The 17660-nt window shown below is 44.4% G+C and overlaps 1 protein-coding gene across 1 annotated transcript; it reads left to right on the top strand.

Moving 5' to 3' along the window:
- Positions 1-9233: 9233 nt before the first annotated feature.
- On the top strand, positions 9234-11759 carry LOC139540894 (acidic mammalian chitinase-like). Its single transcript, XM_071344941.1, has 8 exons — positions 9234-9306; positions 9720-9749; positions 9941-10142; positions 10499-10555; positions 10640-10805; positions 11048-11172; positions 11312-11435; positions 11595-11759. Exons 1-8 carry the CDS (start codon positions 9267-9269, stop codon positions 11757-11759), a joined length of 909 nt encoding a protein of 302 aa, XP_071201042.1. The 5' UTR covers positions 9234-9266.
- Positions 11760-17660: the final 5901 nt, after the last annotated feature.

Here is a 17660-nt window from a genome sequence, read left to right as displayed (position 1 = left end):
TCTTGACAACCGTGTGTCCGAATGTGGGGAAGGAACTGTGCATTCTGATACCAGGCAAACACCAGCTACGGGGACCTCTGTAACCAGTCACTTGCCCCCATTGACTGAGCCACTTGGAAGCACTATTAGAACAGTAAATGCTTGGGGACGAAGGCCCAGAGCCATACAAACTTGTTGGCAAAACTGGCTCATCCAAGTACATCTGCCTGTCCGTCTCAGGAATCCCGAGAACCGGCGCTGTTTACTCTGAAGCACCATGCTAGGATTATCCCCCTTTTTAGCCTCTGGAGCTAAGTAACTCGCTACTCATCGGCAAAGTCTTTAAACAGGGGTAAGTGACACTTCAAAGTTGCAGGGACAAGAGGTAAATACCTCCCCCAAACCTGGAGTAACTCCGCTGTGGGGGGAAAAAACGCCATCAATGGTGCATTCACCACCAAAGGTTCACTCTCCCCCACCAAATCCGAAGTCAGGGCTTCAGGCTGCCCCGGACTGATGTCATCCGATCACACTCAAATCCTCCATAGCCAATCAGGGATAGTACATCATCCCTGGAATCCGGACTCTGAAAACTGCCAGTGAAACACTCCAGGCAACAGGACAGCGCTCGTGAGTATCTTTAATTTTCCTTGTGAAACCACATGCCCTAGGCAGGGTTTGAGATTCAAACACAAATGTTATCCAAGCAAGGAAGCGTTAGCTACACAAGCAGAGCAGAAAGTAGTTAGCTTTTAGCAAACACAAAAACCAATACCAAGACCCAAAACTCGCAACATCTAGAGGGACTAGAACTTTCTCCCCATTAACAGATACTTAAGTCGGAGCCGAACCTTGTAGCCTTTGTGTGCTTAAAAAGTTAGTAAATTGCGTGACATGTTCTTGCGTCAAGCGAGCTGAAGAGTGAAGAATTGAGGAAATGGATGCGAGCCCTGGTATTATAGCCAGGAAGCCCGAGCCCTGGTATTATAGCCAGGAAGCCCGAGCCCTGGTATTATAGCCAGGAAGCCCGAGCCCTGGTATTATAGCCAGGAAGCCCGAGCCCTGGTATTATAGCCAGGAAGCCCGAGCCCTGGTATTATAGCCAGGAAGCCCGAGCTCTGGTATTATAGCCAGGAAGCCCGAGCCCTGGTATTATAGCCAGGAAGCCCGAGCCCTGGTATTATAGCCAGGAAGGTGGGGCTTCCGAGGGCGGGCTCGGCATCCATTGACATGCTGGGCGTGATTTTAGTTTGCTTCAAGTGAATAGGATTGGTCGTTGACTCCCCATAGTATGTGATACCGAGTGACCGACTGAAAGGGAACATAGTAAACATCATATAGACAACAGTAAACAGAAAACTACTTCAACTTCATGTAAAATCTGTGGTTTTATGAATTAAAATATTAAAAACAACAGACAAGAAAGACCACAGTGCAAAGTGAAACTAAGTATTCATAATTAAATAATTAATAAGTAAATCATAATGATGACACCACACGTATGATATACACACATACACGCCCTTACATATTTATTTGGACAGTAAATTTAAAACTTTTAATTTGGCTCTATACTCAAATGTTTTACATGAGGCAACAGCCAAGAATGTCTCATTTTATTTTAGCGTATATTCACACATATCCATTTTACCGTTTAAAAATGAAATCACTTTATGTATCTAGTCCACCCATTTGAAGGTGTCAAGTATTTGGAGAAAAATATACTCAAGTAGTCAACTTTTGCAGTCAAAACTTTCTTACTCATCATTATTCACTATTAATTATGGTAGAATTAATGTAGAAGTGTTCAGAAACATATTCTATTTTTATTTACAATAAAGGTTACTCCAAACTGGCACAATACATTAATTAGCAGTAATTTCTATTGGGCTCAACATTCTGAAACACAACCAAAACAAACGGCAAATGCATCCAACAAGGTTGTAGAGAGCGGCAAGTAGCCTAGAGATGACAGCGTTTAGAGCGTTGGAACAGTAACTGAAAGGTTGCTATTTCGAATCCCGGAGCCGACAAGATAAAAAATCTGTTGATCTGCCCTTGAGCAATGCACTTAACGCTAATTGCGCCAGGGTCCCTGTCAGTAATGACTGATCCCTGGCTGTGACCTGACTCTCAGGGGGAGTTGCGATATGCAAAAAACACATTTTCATTTCACACTTGTACAAGGTACCCCCTTGTACATGCAGGATAAATATAGGCTCCCCCTATTTGACCTTTTGAGTATCACAAGCTTGATGTAGTCATTGCGTGCTCGGAATATGGGACAAAATACTAAACTCTTAACTGAATTACAAATTAATTTGTCCAAATACTTATGACACCTTCAAATGAGGGGACTCGATACATAAAGTGTATTCATAAATAAACGGTAAAACAGATATGTATGAAAAACCTTCAAATAAAAGGTGGCATTCTGTGACATAGGTCAAATATAAAACGTAGACAAATTAAACATTTTAGCTTCACTGTCCAACTAAATACGTAGGGGAGTGTATGTATAAAACGTTTTTAAAATGTTATTAAAATTGGTGCTAGCATATTTACATTTTAGTCATTTAGCAGATTCTCTTATCCAGAGTGACTTAAATGAGCAATTAGGGTTAAATCAAATCAAATTGTATTTGTCACTTACACATGTGTTAGCAGATGTTAAAGCGAGTGTAGCGAAATGATTGTTGCCTTACTCAAGGGCACAATGACAGATTTGTCATCTAGTGCACACACACACACACACACACACACACACACACACACACACACACACACACACACACACACACACACACACACACACACACACACACACACACACACACACACACACACACACACACAATGGGGTTAGAGGCGTGTGAGGTTGTTGGGGATGATGTAAACATTGTTGTCTGGCAGGTGGACAGAGTTCTTCCTGTAGTACCGTTGTCCGTCTGCATAACGCTCGCCACGGTGGACCTCCAGGTACGGACCCCAACTCTCCACAGGAAAACAAACAGCACACAGACGCTGCAGACAGAGACACATCCATGTACTGTAATGGATGCACACCCACTTCAAACACTTGGAGACACACAGACAGAGACTTTAGATGCTAGATCGTAAAAAAGGATTCTGACAATTGCAGGAGTTCCAAACACTCTCAGAAGTCCTAAGGATCCACATCTCTGCCAACCACACCCACCTGCCAGGGGTTTCCTAGGGAGGTGAGTATTTTCCAGACAGTGAGGAGGGGGATCCAGATGAGACAGAAGGCAATCATACACCATCCTAGAGCCACGCCCCATGCAGGGTACTGCTCCGTACCGTAGGATGGGGGACTGAACGTCAACAACGACCACACCAGGATCACCTACACATCAACAACAACAACAACATACACACACAAACAGGAGTTAGAGAGTGTGCGTGCGTCTGTTAGAGAAACAAAGGGGTTAGAGAAATGAGGACCATTGAACAGAGAGCCAGGTAGGATAGAATCTAAGTCCGAAAGAGAAAGACAGAGATAGAGGCAAAGAGCGAGAACTCACAATGATGGTGGTGGGAGAGATGAAGAACCAACAAGCTCTCCACCACAACCAGAAGAGAGAGAGCTCCTCGCCCCCAATCATCATCTCTATGTCCTTAATGAAACGGTTTCCTCTTATACACAAACACATAATAAATGTCACAGAATATGTAACTGCCAACTATAAAATAAACACCAACATAAGGTGTTTTAAATCACATTATTTGTCACATACTTCGTAAAACAGGTGTAGACTAACAGTGAAACGCTTACTGAAGTCATTTCCCAACAATGCAGAGTTAAAGATACATACACAGTAAATAGCAATACCAAGTAAAAAATATCATGGCTATATACAGGGAGAAGCAGTACCAAGTCGATGTGCCGGGGTACGAGGTAACTGAGGTAGCTATGTTTATATAGTAGGGCTAAAGTGACTAATAGACAGTAGCATTTGAAAACTATACAGAAACCCCTTAAATTGTTGAAATAAGTAAAAAAAATCAATGATAAGAGAATAGTCAGATTAACTGATAACTGACACAGACATGGTGGCGTAGCAGGAAGAGAGTTGTCCTGTGAACCAAAAGTTCAAATCCCATGTGAGGACATATTGAATAATAATTACTGTATAAATGAACATGCCCAATGTAATCATGTGTGTCAAATATGTACTTTTAAAGCACTGTGTGTGTGTGAGTATCCCTAACGTTGCCAACAGACAAAGAGCTATGAATGGATCAGTGGTTCACCAACCAGGGCCTTGATTGGCTCGGTAACAAGACGTGATGTGTATCGTTTTATTGTTCGTTTTTTTTGTAGTTTTTTTTACACATAAATGTTCTTGCAACATTCCCATGAAATGTGTCTAGAACATTCAGCTATTGGAGTCTCACATTCTTAGCAATATACATTACCGGTCAAAAGTTTTAGAACACCTACTCATCAAGGCTTTTTCTTTATTTTTACTATTTTCTACATTGTAGAATAACAGTGAACATATCAAAACTATGAAATAACACATATGGAATCATGTAGTAAATTAAAAAGTTTTAAACAAATCAAAATATAAATTATATTTGAGATTCTTCAAATAGCCACCCTTTGCCTTGATGACAGCTTGGCACACTATTGGCATTGTCCTCGGGGTTTCGCCTGCCATATCAGTTCTGTTATACTCACAGACATCATTTGAAGTTTTAGAGTTTTAGAGACTTTAGAGTGTTTTCTATCCAAACCTTCCAATTATATGCATATCCTAGCTTCTGGGCCTGAGTAACAGGCAGTTTACTTTGGGCACGCTTTTCATCCGGATGTCAAATTACTGCCCCCTACCCCAAAGAGGTTAAAGAGAGTGCACCAGGGCTATGTCTCCAGATAAATTCCGCCAGGAGGGCTATACTTCTCAGACAGCAGGGCACACTTGCTTGGTCAACACATAATGCAGTTCAGCCTTTATAGGGAGCAGACCTTCAAGTGGGTGGTTGAATATGCTCTGGGCTATGCTGGTGGCATCGATGCAGAGAGATTCGAGAATCTGTCTCTCAGCCAGCTAGGAGTGACACAAAAAAAGCATTCTGCCAATAAGATTACTTTCAAGGAGTACCTGGAGCTCCCACCCCATCTGCCAGCATCTAGTCCACACCTCTACATGCATCAGTCAGTCTGCAGTCCTCCGCTCCTCTACGTTCTACTCCAACACCTAGACCTCTGTCCTCCACACCTGTGCAGTCCTCCACACCTGTGCAGTCCTCCAAACATGTGCTGTCCTCCACACCTGTGCTTTCCTCCACATATATATACAGTGGGGAGAACAAGTATTTGATACACTGCCGATTTTGCAGGTTTTCCTACTTACACAGCATGTAGAGGTCTGTAATTTATATCATAGGTACACTTCAACTGTGAGAGACGGAATCTAAAACAAAAATCCAGAAAATCACATTGTATGATTTTTAAGTAATTCATTTGCATTTTATTGCATGACATAATTATTTGATACATCAGAAAAGTAGAACTTAATATTTGGTACAGAAACCTTTGTTTGCAATTACAGAGATCATACATTTCCTGTAGTTCTTGACCAGGTTTGCACACACTGCAGCAGGGATTTTGGCCCACTCCTCCATACAGACCTTCTCCAGATCCTTCAGGTTTCGGGGCTGTCGCTGGGCAATACGGACTTTCAGCTCCCTCCAAAGATTTTTTATTGGGTTCAGGTCTGGAGACTGGCTAGGCCACTCCAGGACCTTGAGATGCTTCTTACAGAGCCACTCCTTAGTTGCCCTGGCTGTGTGTTTCGGGTCGTTGTCATGCTGGAAGACCCAGCCACGACCCATCTTCAATGCTCTTACTGAGGGAAGGAGGTTGTTGGCCAAGATCTCGTGATACATGGCCCCATCCATCCTCCCCTCAATACGGTGCAGTCGTCCTGTCCCCTTTGCAGAAAAGCATCCCCAAAGAATAATGTTTCCACCTCCATGCTTCACGGTTGGGATGGTGTTCTTGGGGTTGTACTCATCCTTCTTCTTCCTCCAAACACGGCGAGTGGAGTTTAGACCAAAAAGCTCTATTTTTGTCTCATCAGACCACATGACCTTCTCCCATTCCTCCTCTGGATCATCCAGATGGTCATTGGCAAACTTCAGACGGGCATGGACATGCGCTGGCTTGAGCAGGGGGACCTTGCGTGCGCTGCAGGATTTTAATCCATGACGGCGTAGTGTGTTACTAATGGTTTTCTTTGAGACTGTGGTCCCAGCTCTCTTCAGGTCATTGACCAGGTCCTGCCGTGTAGTTCTGGGCTGATCCCTCACCTTCCTCATGATCATTGATGCCCCACGAGGTGAGATCTTGCATGGAGCCCCAGACCGAAGGTGATTGACCGTCATCTTGAACTTCTTCCATTTTCGAATAATTGCGCCAACAGTTGTTGGCTTCTCACCAAGCTGCTTGCCTATTGTCCTGTAGCCCATCCCAGCCTTGTGCAGGTCTACAATTTTATCCCTGATGTCCTTACACTGCTCTCTGGTCTTGGCCATTGTGGAGAGGTTGGAGTCTGTTTGATTGAGTGTGTGGACAGGTGTCTTTTATACAGGTAACGAGTTCAAACAGGTGCAGTTAATACAGGTAATGAGTGGAGAACAGGAGGGCTTCTTAAAGAAAAACTAACAGGTCTGTGAAAGCCGGAATTCTTACTGGTTGGTAGGTGATCAAATACTTATGTCATGCAATAAAATGCAAATTAATTACTTAAAAATCATACAATGTGATTTTCTGGATTTTTGTTTTAGATTCCGTCTCTCACAGTTGAAGTGTACCTATGAGAAAAATTACAGACCTCTACATGCTTTGTAAGTAGGAAAACCTGCAAAATCGTCAGTGTATCAAATACTTATTCTCCCCACTGTATATGTATGTAAACCTTAAAGTAACTAGTGTTCCATTATTAACGTGACCAGTGATTCCATGTCTATGTATATAGGGCAGCAGCCTCTAAGGTGCAGGGTTGAGTAACCTGGTGGTAGCCGGCTAGTGATGGCTATTCAACAGTCTGATGGCCTTGAGATAGAAGCTGTTTTTTCAGTCTCTCGCCATTCAAAAAACTCAAGGACACTGTACTACAGTAAAGACTATAAAACAAAAACAAGAATAATACAATAAAAGGAATAAAAGCTACATAGCTTAAGCCAGGGCTGAGTGCATAAAAACCTTCACCCCAACATATTTGAACATGCAACCTTCTAATCTGTAGTCAGCACGAGTTATTGGTTGACCACCAGATGTGCAGGGGAGGCATGGTTTAATTGAACTGTTCCATAGGCCGTTTCCTCGCCATCGGAACGTGCTTCCTCCCTGGCACAAAAGGTGTGTGACAGCACATCCAGAGCCCATATGGCACCCACTGACAATGTTGAGTCTAGAACCTTTTGGGTTGCGACAACCAATCATATCACTTCTTGCTACCAATAAATGACTAAGAATTCTCCTCGCCAACGAATCAGAGACAGCTGTTGTGTAATCGGTATGGCATCAGACTTTTAATCTAACTTTTCAGGCTTCACGTCGCTGTTCAGGCGATGCTTTGACATTTACTAGTTCCTGATTCATTTCCTGCGCTGAGCAAAGAAGGCAGTGTTTGCATGTGTTAAAAACTTTGCAGACAGCAAAACGCTTAGTCAGAGTATGCTGTGCACATGCTATCCTTCAACCAAGATATCAACTTAGTGATTGTATTCAAGGTACTTATAAGGACTGATACACTGTGTTAAATGTGATAAGGTATATATCAGAGCACTTAACTCCTTTTGAAGAATTCATGGTATAGCTACAGAAACACCAGTACAAACAAGTGACTGTAATGTGACTGTAATGAAAAAAAATAAACATTATTTTCTGACAATTGTTTTTTTTGACATTGTGGATAAATCATAACTATTAGTAATAATAACAGATTCCAATACACTAAAAAATATATGGTAAAATGCTGACAAGTACACTTGATTTCTTAATATTTACTTGTTACATGGCTGCATTGTAATACATTATTACTATTATCAATTATGCTACGCCAAGTACCAAAACTTTTGCTAGGCAGACCATGAGGTTATACAGGTCTGTCTCAAGCCTGATGTTCAATTTTAAATAGACCCCTTGCCCTTACCCTCTAGTTGTCATGGCCTGACCTTAGAGAGCCTTCTCTATTTGGTTAGATCAGGGTGTGATTTGGGTGGGCATTCTAGTTTTTCTATTTCTTTGTTGGCCGGGTATGGTTCCCAATCAGAGGCAGCTGTCTATTGTTGTCTCTTATTGGGGATGATACTTAGACAGCCTTTTTTCCACTTTTAGTTTGTGGGATCTTGACTATGTTTGTGTGTAGTTGCTTTCTGCACTGCATGTAGCTTTACGTTCGTTTTAGTATTTTGTTGTTTTTTCGGTGTCATTTAAAATAAAGGAAAAGTATACGCCTACAACGCTGCACCTTGGTCCAATCCATCTTTCAACAAACGTGACACTAGTCACACCTTTTACCCCTATCCCCTAGGCACTTCCCCCCAACCTTCAGCCCACTGCTAGTACAACTGAAACATAAGATAGATCAATTAATTATGGGGACATCTCAACCTTGAGCTTGACTTGGTAGAATGGTCACCATATTCTTTACATCTATCCCATTTCAAGGTCAATCTCAAATCAAGTTATAATGTATTGGTCACATACACATGGTTAGCAGATGTTATTGTTAGTGTAGCAAAATGCTTGTGCTTCTATTTCTGACAGTGCAGCTATATCTAACAAGTTATCTAACAATTCCACAACAACTACCTAATACACATACATCTAAGTAAAGGATTGGAATAAGAATATATACATATACAAATATATAGAGGAACAATAGGCAATCTCCACAAGTATATAGTGGGTTTGGTGGTAGGAGAAAGGTGCTAGCTAGGGTGCAGGGGCTAGTTGTAGGGGCTATACTGAAGAGGCTAAGGGGTGACTAATGCACCCATCTCTATGGTTGTCAGTTTCACCAAATCATTACAACCATAAACAGACTTGCTTTCTTAAACGTCAGCTTATCATGTCTTAAAACAAGGACATATGAAGTTTATCAGTGTGTTTGTTAAGGCAGTGGAAACCCTTGTTCAAACAAGTGACTGAGGCTGATTGAGTTTTGCTGCGGAATGGGAAAGTCATAGAGATTTGAGTGAGATAGGATTGGTCGTTGAGAGTATAAAAGGGTCCAGCAGCCCATGGAGCAATGTACAGAGCAACCATGGGCAAACTACTCATCTGCGTTGGTAAGTGGAATTTATTTTGTCATACTTAGCCTATAACAGTACAATTGCTCTATCTTTCTTTCAAACCTTTCATTTACATTTTCATTGTAATGACAATTACCAACATTTAAACATAAAAGGGTCCCTATGGAGAGAGTTGGCCAGTGATAAATGTCCTCTAGCTCTGCATTTTGTCAATGCTACTGTGTTCAATGTCTGTTTCTAAGGACTGAGGTTGCCAGCCCCATGACCAACCTATATTCATGTCTGAGGGGAAGAACTGCACTTTAAATCATTATCAATACAGTTCTGAATTATGTTGACTTTTTAAAAAGTTTAATTTAAGATAAAATCGCTCCCTTTTTCTTTCTCCTTTCATTATTTCTGTCTCTCTCGCTTTCTCTCTCATTATTCTCCTCTTCCTCCCTCTCTAGGACTGGCTCTCCTGCTGCATGTGCAGCTAGGTAAGTTTTAAGTACATTTAATTTACATGTAGCCAGCATCTAGGTACGTTTTAAGTACATTTCATTTACATGTAGCAAGCATCTAGGTAAGTAGCCAATCAAAGAACAATAACTCAACTTACAGAGCATGACAACCCTGACTCTAAAACTGTCTAACTCCAAACTCTAACCTTACTACTACCCTTCCATAGGATCCTCCTACATCCTCTCCTGTTATTTCACTAACTGGGGCCAGTACCGGCCAGGAGCAGGCAAGTATTTCCCCGCCAACGTGGACCCCTGTCTCTGTGACCATCTGATCTATGCCTTTGCCGGCATGGCCAACAACGAGATCAAGACCTACGAATGGGACGATGAGAAACTCTACGGACAGTTCCAGGCTCTCAAGAACCAGTGAGAGAGACACACACATGCACAAAGACGCACACACAAACACACACACACACACTCAAGCAGGCATGCACACACATAGACAAATGCAGGCAAACACTTTCTCATTCAGGCATGTACATACCACAGGAGGTTGGTGGCACCTTAATTTTGGAGGATGGGCTCGTGGTAAGGGCTGGAACGGAATTAGTGGAATGGTATCAAATATGTGAAACACATTGTTTCCATGTGTTTGATGCCATTCCATTTGCTCCATCCCAGACATTATTATGAGCTGTCCTCCCCTCAGCAGCCTCCCGTGGTACACACACATGCACACCTAAGCCAGGACTAACCCTAAGTCTTTTATTTGGTAACAGGAACAGCAACCTGAAGACTCTGCTGGCCATTGGAGGATGGAATTTTGGCACTCAGCCGTAAGTGGAGATGCATATAAACATGCAAGTGCACACACACATTTACACACACACCCTGTGTCTGAGCTGTGTGTGTGTACCCAGGTTCACAGCAATGGTGTCCAGTGCAGCCAACCGCCAGACGTTCATCAGCAGCGTTATCAAGTTCCTGAGGCAGTACCAGTTTGACGGCCTGGACATTGACTGGGAGTATCCCGGATCCAGAGGCTCCCCACCCGCAGACAAGGCCAGATTCACCACCTTGCTGCAGGTTAGACTCAAACACCCATACACGTACACACGTACACACACACACACACACACACATACACACACACACACACACACATGAATGAACACACATGAATAAACACACACACACGCAGATTAACAATCACTCGTACAGACACACACACACACACGCACAAAATAGCTCATGCACACACAAACAAGAATGAACACTTGAACACCCAAATGAACACACACACCTCTCTGTGCACTGTCTCCCTCTAGGAGCTGATGGCTGCCTTTGAGACTGAAGGAAAGAACACCAACCGTCCTCGTCTGATGCTGACTGCAGCTGTTTCTGCCGGAAAGGGAACCATCGACACCGGATACCAGATCGCCGAGATTGGATTGTCAGTACATACACACTGGGTCTCATTCATATATTAGTTCTTGCATGATCTAACATGCATGATCTATCAAATACTTCTTGGTATATTGGAAACTCTCTTTTTCCCTCTGTTTCTCTCCCTCTCTCTCTTTCGCTCTCAGGGTGTTGGACTATCTGCATGTGATGACCTATGACTTTCATGGATCTTGGGAACACAACACTGGAGAAAACAGCCCTCTCTACAGAGGACCAACTGATCAGGGAGACTACATCTACTTCGATGTGGTGAGTCTCTCTCTCCGTGTCCATCTCTTCCTCTCTCCCTTCCTCGGCTCATCTATCTCTTCCTGCCTATTTAGTTTTGAGCTGAGAGTGAGTAGCACATTTCTTAATAATTCTTCTCTCTCCAGTGTTCTCACTACCACATACTGTGTGTGTTCTCAGGACTATGCTATGAAGTACTGGAAGAGCAATGGTGCCCCCGCTGAGAAGCTCCTGGTTGGATTCCCCACCTACGGCCACACCTTCAAGCTGGCCAGTGGCTCTAACACTGGAGTGGGCGCTCCCGCCAATGGCCCCGGCCCCGCAGGCAGATGTACTTGGGGGTAGAAGCTGTTAAAGAGCCTTTTGGACCTAGACTTGGCGCTTCGGTATCGCTTGCCATACGGTATTAGAGAGAACAGTCTATGACTAGGGTGGCTGGAGTCTTTGACAATTTTTGGAGCTTGACCCCAGTGATGTACTGGGACGTACGCACTACCCTCAGTAGCGCGTTATGGTCAAATGCCGAGCAGTTGCCATGCCACACAGTGATGCTACCGGTCAAGATGCTCTCGATGGTGCAGCTGTAGAACTTTTTGAGGATCTGGGTAACTATCCCAAATCTTTTCAGTCTCCTGAGGGGGAAAAGGTGTTGTCGTGCCCTGTTCACGGCTGTCTTGGTGTGTTTGGACCATGATAGTTCGTTGGTGATGTGGACACCAAGGAACTTGAAACTCTCAATCCGCTCCACTACAGCCCCGTCAATTTTAATGGGGGCCTGTTCGGTCTGCCTTTTCCTGTAGTCCATGATCAGCTCCTTTGTCTTACTCACATTAAGGGAGAGGCTGTTGTCCTGGCACCACACTGCCAGGTCTCTGACTTCCTCCCTATAGGCTGTCTCATCGTTGTCGGTTAACAGGCCTACCACTTTTGTGTCGTCAGCAAACTTAATGATGGCATTGGAGTCGTGTTTGGCCACTCAGTCGTAGGTGAACAGGGATTACAGGAAGGAACTAAGCATGCACCCCTGAGGTGCCCAAGTGTTGAGGATCAGCATGGCAGACATGTTGTTGTCTACCCTTACCACCTGGGGGTGGCAAATCAGGAAGTCCAGGATCCAGTTGTAGAGGGAGGTGTATAGTCCCAGGGTCCTAAGCTTAGTGATGAGCTTTGTGGGCACTATTGTGTTGAACGCTGAGCTGTAGTCAATGAACAGCATTCTCACATAGGTGTACCTTTTGTCCAGGTGGGAAAGGGCAGTGTGGAGTGATTACGTCGTCTGTGGATCTGTTGGGGCAGTATGTGAATTAGAGTGGGTTTGGGCCAGTGATAGATAATTGTATTGTTAACAAATGACAAGAAGATCATATGTGTATGAATGAAATTCATGCAGAGTTTATATAACTCAGGTAATTTAAGCAGTGCGTTGTACACTTGAGCAATAAAGCACGAGGGGGTGTGGCATTTAAGTGATAATTCCCTCGAAGCCGGTGTTTGGAGGATATATTGGTACAGGTGTTGTTAGGCCCAAGACGACGTCGGGTTACCAACATATTCAAATAATGATTGACATTTTAACTCGGGGATCAAGTGACGCAGCAGGCTATGGCACTGCATCACAGTGCTGGAGGCGTCCCTACAGACCCGGGTTCGATCCCGGGCTGTGTCACAACCAGGAGTCCCATAGGGCGGCACACAATTGGTTAAGTGAGGGTTTGGCTGGGTTAGGCCGTTATTGTAAATTAAAATTTGTTCTTAACTGACTTGCCTGGTTAAATAAAGGATAAATATAAAACATTATTTAGATGAATTTATTCATACTATTTCATCCTTCCATGAGATATAGTCCTGACACGAATCTAAGATTGCTACCCAAGTAGGCTAGTCGTTCGTTCTATCGGTTCAGTTGCCAGAGATGCGACAAAGTCGTCAAGTATTTTTGTTCTGTATCTATGAACATGACCCAGTCGTTTGTTCTAAATGTTCCATTGTCATACTGGCTGGTAACGTTTGATATCTAGCCAACTACGGCTAATTTACAGTCACATCATACATTGCAGCCAGAATAAGAGCAAAGTAGCTGCACTTGTGTTTGTTTAAGCTGTTTTCTAGTGACATTTATTTGGATACATCCATAACAATGAGCAAATGATGCGTGATTTTGCCTGGCATAGAAAATGTGCTCTCTCCTCAGGACACTTGTTCAGAGGAGCTAGCCAACAGCACAGAGAACACAATCACTTCAAACTGAAGCTGGAAAAAACTGCAAACTAGCTACATTTCGTTTGGTTTTACCTGTTTTCTATTGACATTTCTTTGTTTAAATCCATACAAATAATGCCAGCTGATTCATGATTTCTGAATGGCTGAGAAAAGCTGTCTGCCTGTCTGTCTTGTCCCGACTCCTGACACATTCATTACTACGGGACAGCTGGAGATCGAAAGTCTACATGTTTTTTTATAGTGGAGATCAAGTTTATAATTCAATACGGAGTGCCTGTACACAGCCCATAGCCGTGGTGTACTGGCCATATACCACAAACCCTTGAGGTGCCTTATTGCTATTTTAAATTGGTTACCAACATAATTAGAAGAGTACAAATACATATTTTGGCATACCTGTGGAATACGGTCTGACATAACACGGCTTTCAGCCAATACGTTTTCAGGGCTTGAACCACCCAGTTTATAGTACACTAGAATTCCAAATGGTGGCACATGGGTGACTCTTGCCACTTTGTCCTATTGAAGCACACTGGCAGATGGAGAATGATGATGTAGTGCAGCCACATCCATATATGACTTGATTCCCTTGAGCAAAGGCACTTAACCCTAATTGCTTCTGTAAGTCGTTCTGGATAAGAGTGTCAGCTAAAAGACTCAAATGTCAATGGAAACATAAATTGATGTCAATTTGATACATTTATGAGGTATAAAATATAGAAATGTACAGTGTTCATGCCCAGACGCGACATGCATACATTAGCCCTTGATCAACACTATAGTCTCGGTCCCCCAACCAACACCTTTCACAACATGTCGCACACAGACACACGGACCCCCTCCTAGCTAACCCATCACATCCAGACTACAATAATCAGAACAGTGGGGTATGAATTTTACATACAAATCCTGGTAAATAAATTCAAAACATGAGGATGTGATGTTCACATCCTTATGGGAAGTCACATGGGTGAGATATTTGCATCCTAGTGTGATGCCCCGGCCACTCAGAACAATGGGTGTGAAATGTACATCTTGGTATGACCTCCCACCCCCTAATAAATCACAAGATTTGTCAACCATGCATTTTTAGAGTTGAACTGTCCAGACCCACATCACCAGCCCCTCCCCACCAATACACACAAACACCCACACCTCCATCCTGACTAGCCTATCACAACTTCAAGCATTCTCACTTAAGTAATGTGGACAAAGGAGTATAAGTGTTATGCCAAGACATGGAACCCTCATCCTAACTAACCCATCACATCAACCCCTACGGTGTCACCATAGGCCCCAATACAATAGCCCCTTGTTCAATACAATAGTCTCTGTCACCCCACCAACACCTTTCACAACATGTCTGCACACAGCACCCCTCCTCACATCCACAATAGTGTAATCAGAACAGTGGGGTGTGTGGTTATATACAACATGTGGTAATGCCCCGTCCACTCAGAAAAATGGGTATGGTATTTACTACATCCTGGTGTGAAATCACACCTGGTTGTGATATTCAAATCCTAGACGGAAGTCCCGCCCCCCTCGTAAATCAACGAGGTGTGAAAGATAGTTAGACAGGAGCCACCCTACTCATAGGCATAAACTTAGGAGCAACTGCATTAGGACTTAACCACACTTCGGAGTAAACAGACGCAAACTCTGAACAGGAAGAGTGCACTGATCCCCAACGCGCTTGGCCGACGCAAAGGTCATGAGCAGGGCAGTGTTGGAGGAAAGGACCATCAGGTCCACAGACTCCAATGGTTCAAACTGAGGCTCATACAGAGCGTCCAGGACCAACAGCAGGTCCCAGGTCGGTGTCATACGCATAGACTCTATGGTCCGGGCCTTTCAGGAACCACACCACCAGAGGATGAGATCCCAGGGTAGAGCCATCCCTATATGAAACGCCAAAATGGCTGCCATATAAATCTTCAACCTTCATGGGTGCAAAATCCTCCCACCACTCCACACAAGCAGCATCCTACACAGGGCAATGTCCCCAATCACTGCCCTGGGACATTGGTATATTTTTTTTAACCAGAAGAAAAAGTGCCACCTACCATCCCTCCATCACCACTTCCAGCAGTGTCTGGTCCCCCATCCAGGGACCAATCAGAACCAACCCTGCTTAGTTTCAGAGGCAAGCCAGCAATGGGAGGCAGGGTGGTATGCTGCTGGCACCTGGTTTCTTGACTCCGCCACAACCAGCCAATCGTCCAGAGAGGCCAATACTCGGATCCCCTGGCACCACACCGGTCACAACGCCGCTTCCACCACTATAGAAAAGGTGCAGGCAATAGGGAGATGGGGAGGACGTATAGCACATGAAAATATGTATGCTTCAGATCTATGGACATGAACCAATATGGGGTGAAGTGTGAGCGTTTTGAGGTGTTTGTTTATAACACGCAAGTCCAGGATAGGATGCAACATTACATCACTCTTGAGAACTAAGAAGTACCAGCTGTACCAACCGCTCTGTACTTCTGACACGGGGACCAACTGAATACCCTACTTTTGAAGGAGAGAGGAAATCTCTCTCAAGACAGACGCTAGGACCTTGGGGACCCAATGATGTAATGACGCCACGAAAATGAGGAGGAAGCACAGCAAACTGCAGAACCTACCCCCTTGTCACAGTTTTCATCGCCCATGGTGAAACTCTGCATGCCCGCCACTGGATGGAGCACGCTGCCAGTCTCCCATAAATTATCTCCTGAAGGGGTAAAAGGCCACCCTGACTACTGGGATAATATATATATTATTATATTTTGTTATGCTTGTTTTCATATCCACCACTCTTTTTATTTTTTTTATTTAATTTCTTAAATTTTTTTTATCCCCTTTTCTCCCCAATTTTCGTGGTATCCTATTGCTAGTAATTACTATCTTGTCTCATCGCTACAACTCCCGTACGGGCTCGGGAGAGACGAAGGTCGAAAGCCACGCGTCCTCCGAAGCACAACCCAACCAAGCCGCACTGCTTCTTAACACAGCGTGCCTCCAACCCGGAAGCCAGCCGCACCAATGTGTCGGAGGAAACACCGTGCACCTGGCTCCCTTGGTTAGCGCGCACTGCGCCCGGCCCGCCACAGGAGTCGCTGGAGCGCGGTGAGACAAGGATATCCCTACCGGCCAAACCCTCCCTAACCCGGACGACGCTAGCCCAATTATGCGTCACCCCACGGACCTCCTGGTCGCGGCCAGAGCCTGGGCGCGAACCCAGAGACTCTGGTGGCGCAGCTAGCACTGCGATGCAGTGCCCTAGACCACTGCGCCACCCGGGAGGCCCCATATCCACCACTCTTGACAACCGTGTGTCCGAATGTGGGGAAGGAACTGTGCATTCTGATACCAGGCAAACACCAGCTACGGGGACCTCTGTAACCAGTCACTTGCCCCCATTGACTGAGCCACTTGGAAGCACTATTAGAACAGTAAATGCTTGGGGACGAAGGCCCAGAGCCATACAAACTTGTTGGCAAAACTGGCTCATCCAAGTACATCTGCCTGTCCGTCTCAGGAATCCCGAGAACCGGCGCTGTTTACTCTGAAGCACCATGCTAGGATTATCCCCCTTTTTAGCCTCTGGAGCTAAGTAACTCGCTACTCATCGGCAAAGTCTTTAAACAGGGGTAAGTGACACTTCAAAGTTGCAGGGACAAGAGGTAAATACCTCCCCCAAACCTGGAGTAACTCCGCTGTGGGGGGAAAAAACGCCATCAATGGTGCATTCACCACCAAAGGTTCACTCTCCCCCACCAAATCCGAAGTCAGGGCTTCAGGCTGCCCCGGACTGATGTCATCCGATCACACTCAAATCCTCCATAGCCAATCAGGGATAGTACATCATCCCTGGAATCCGGACTCTGAAAACTGCCAGTGAAACACTCCAGGCAACAGGACAGCGCTCGTGAGTATCTTTAATTTTCCTTGTGAAACCACATGCCCTAGGCAGGGTTTGAGATTCAAACACAAATGTTATCCAAGCAAGGAAGCGTTAGCTACACAAGCAGAGCA

The sequence above is a fragment of the Salvelinus alpinus genome, chromosome 2 (genome assembly GCF_045679555.1).
Source record: "Salvelinus alpinus chromosome 2, SLU_Salpinus.1, whole genome shotgun sequence".
NCBI classification, from domain to species: Eukaryota; Metazoa; Chordata; class Actinopteri; order Salmoniformes; family Salmonidae; genus Salvelinus; species Salvelinus alpinus.
This window is presented reverse-complemented; position numbering and strand designations above follow the sequence as displayed.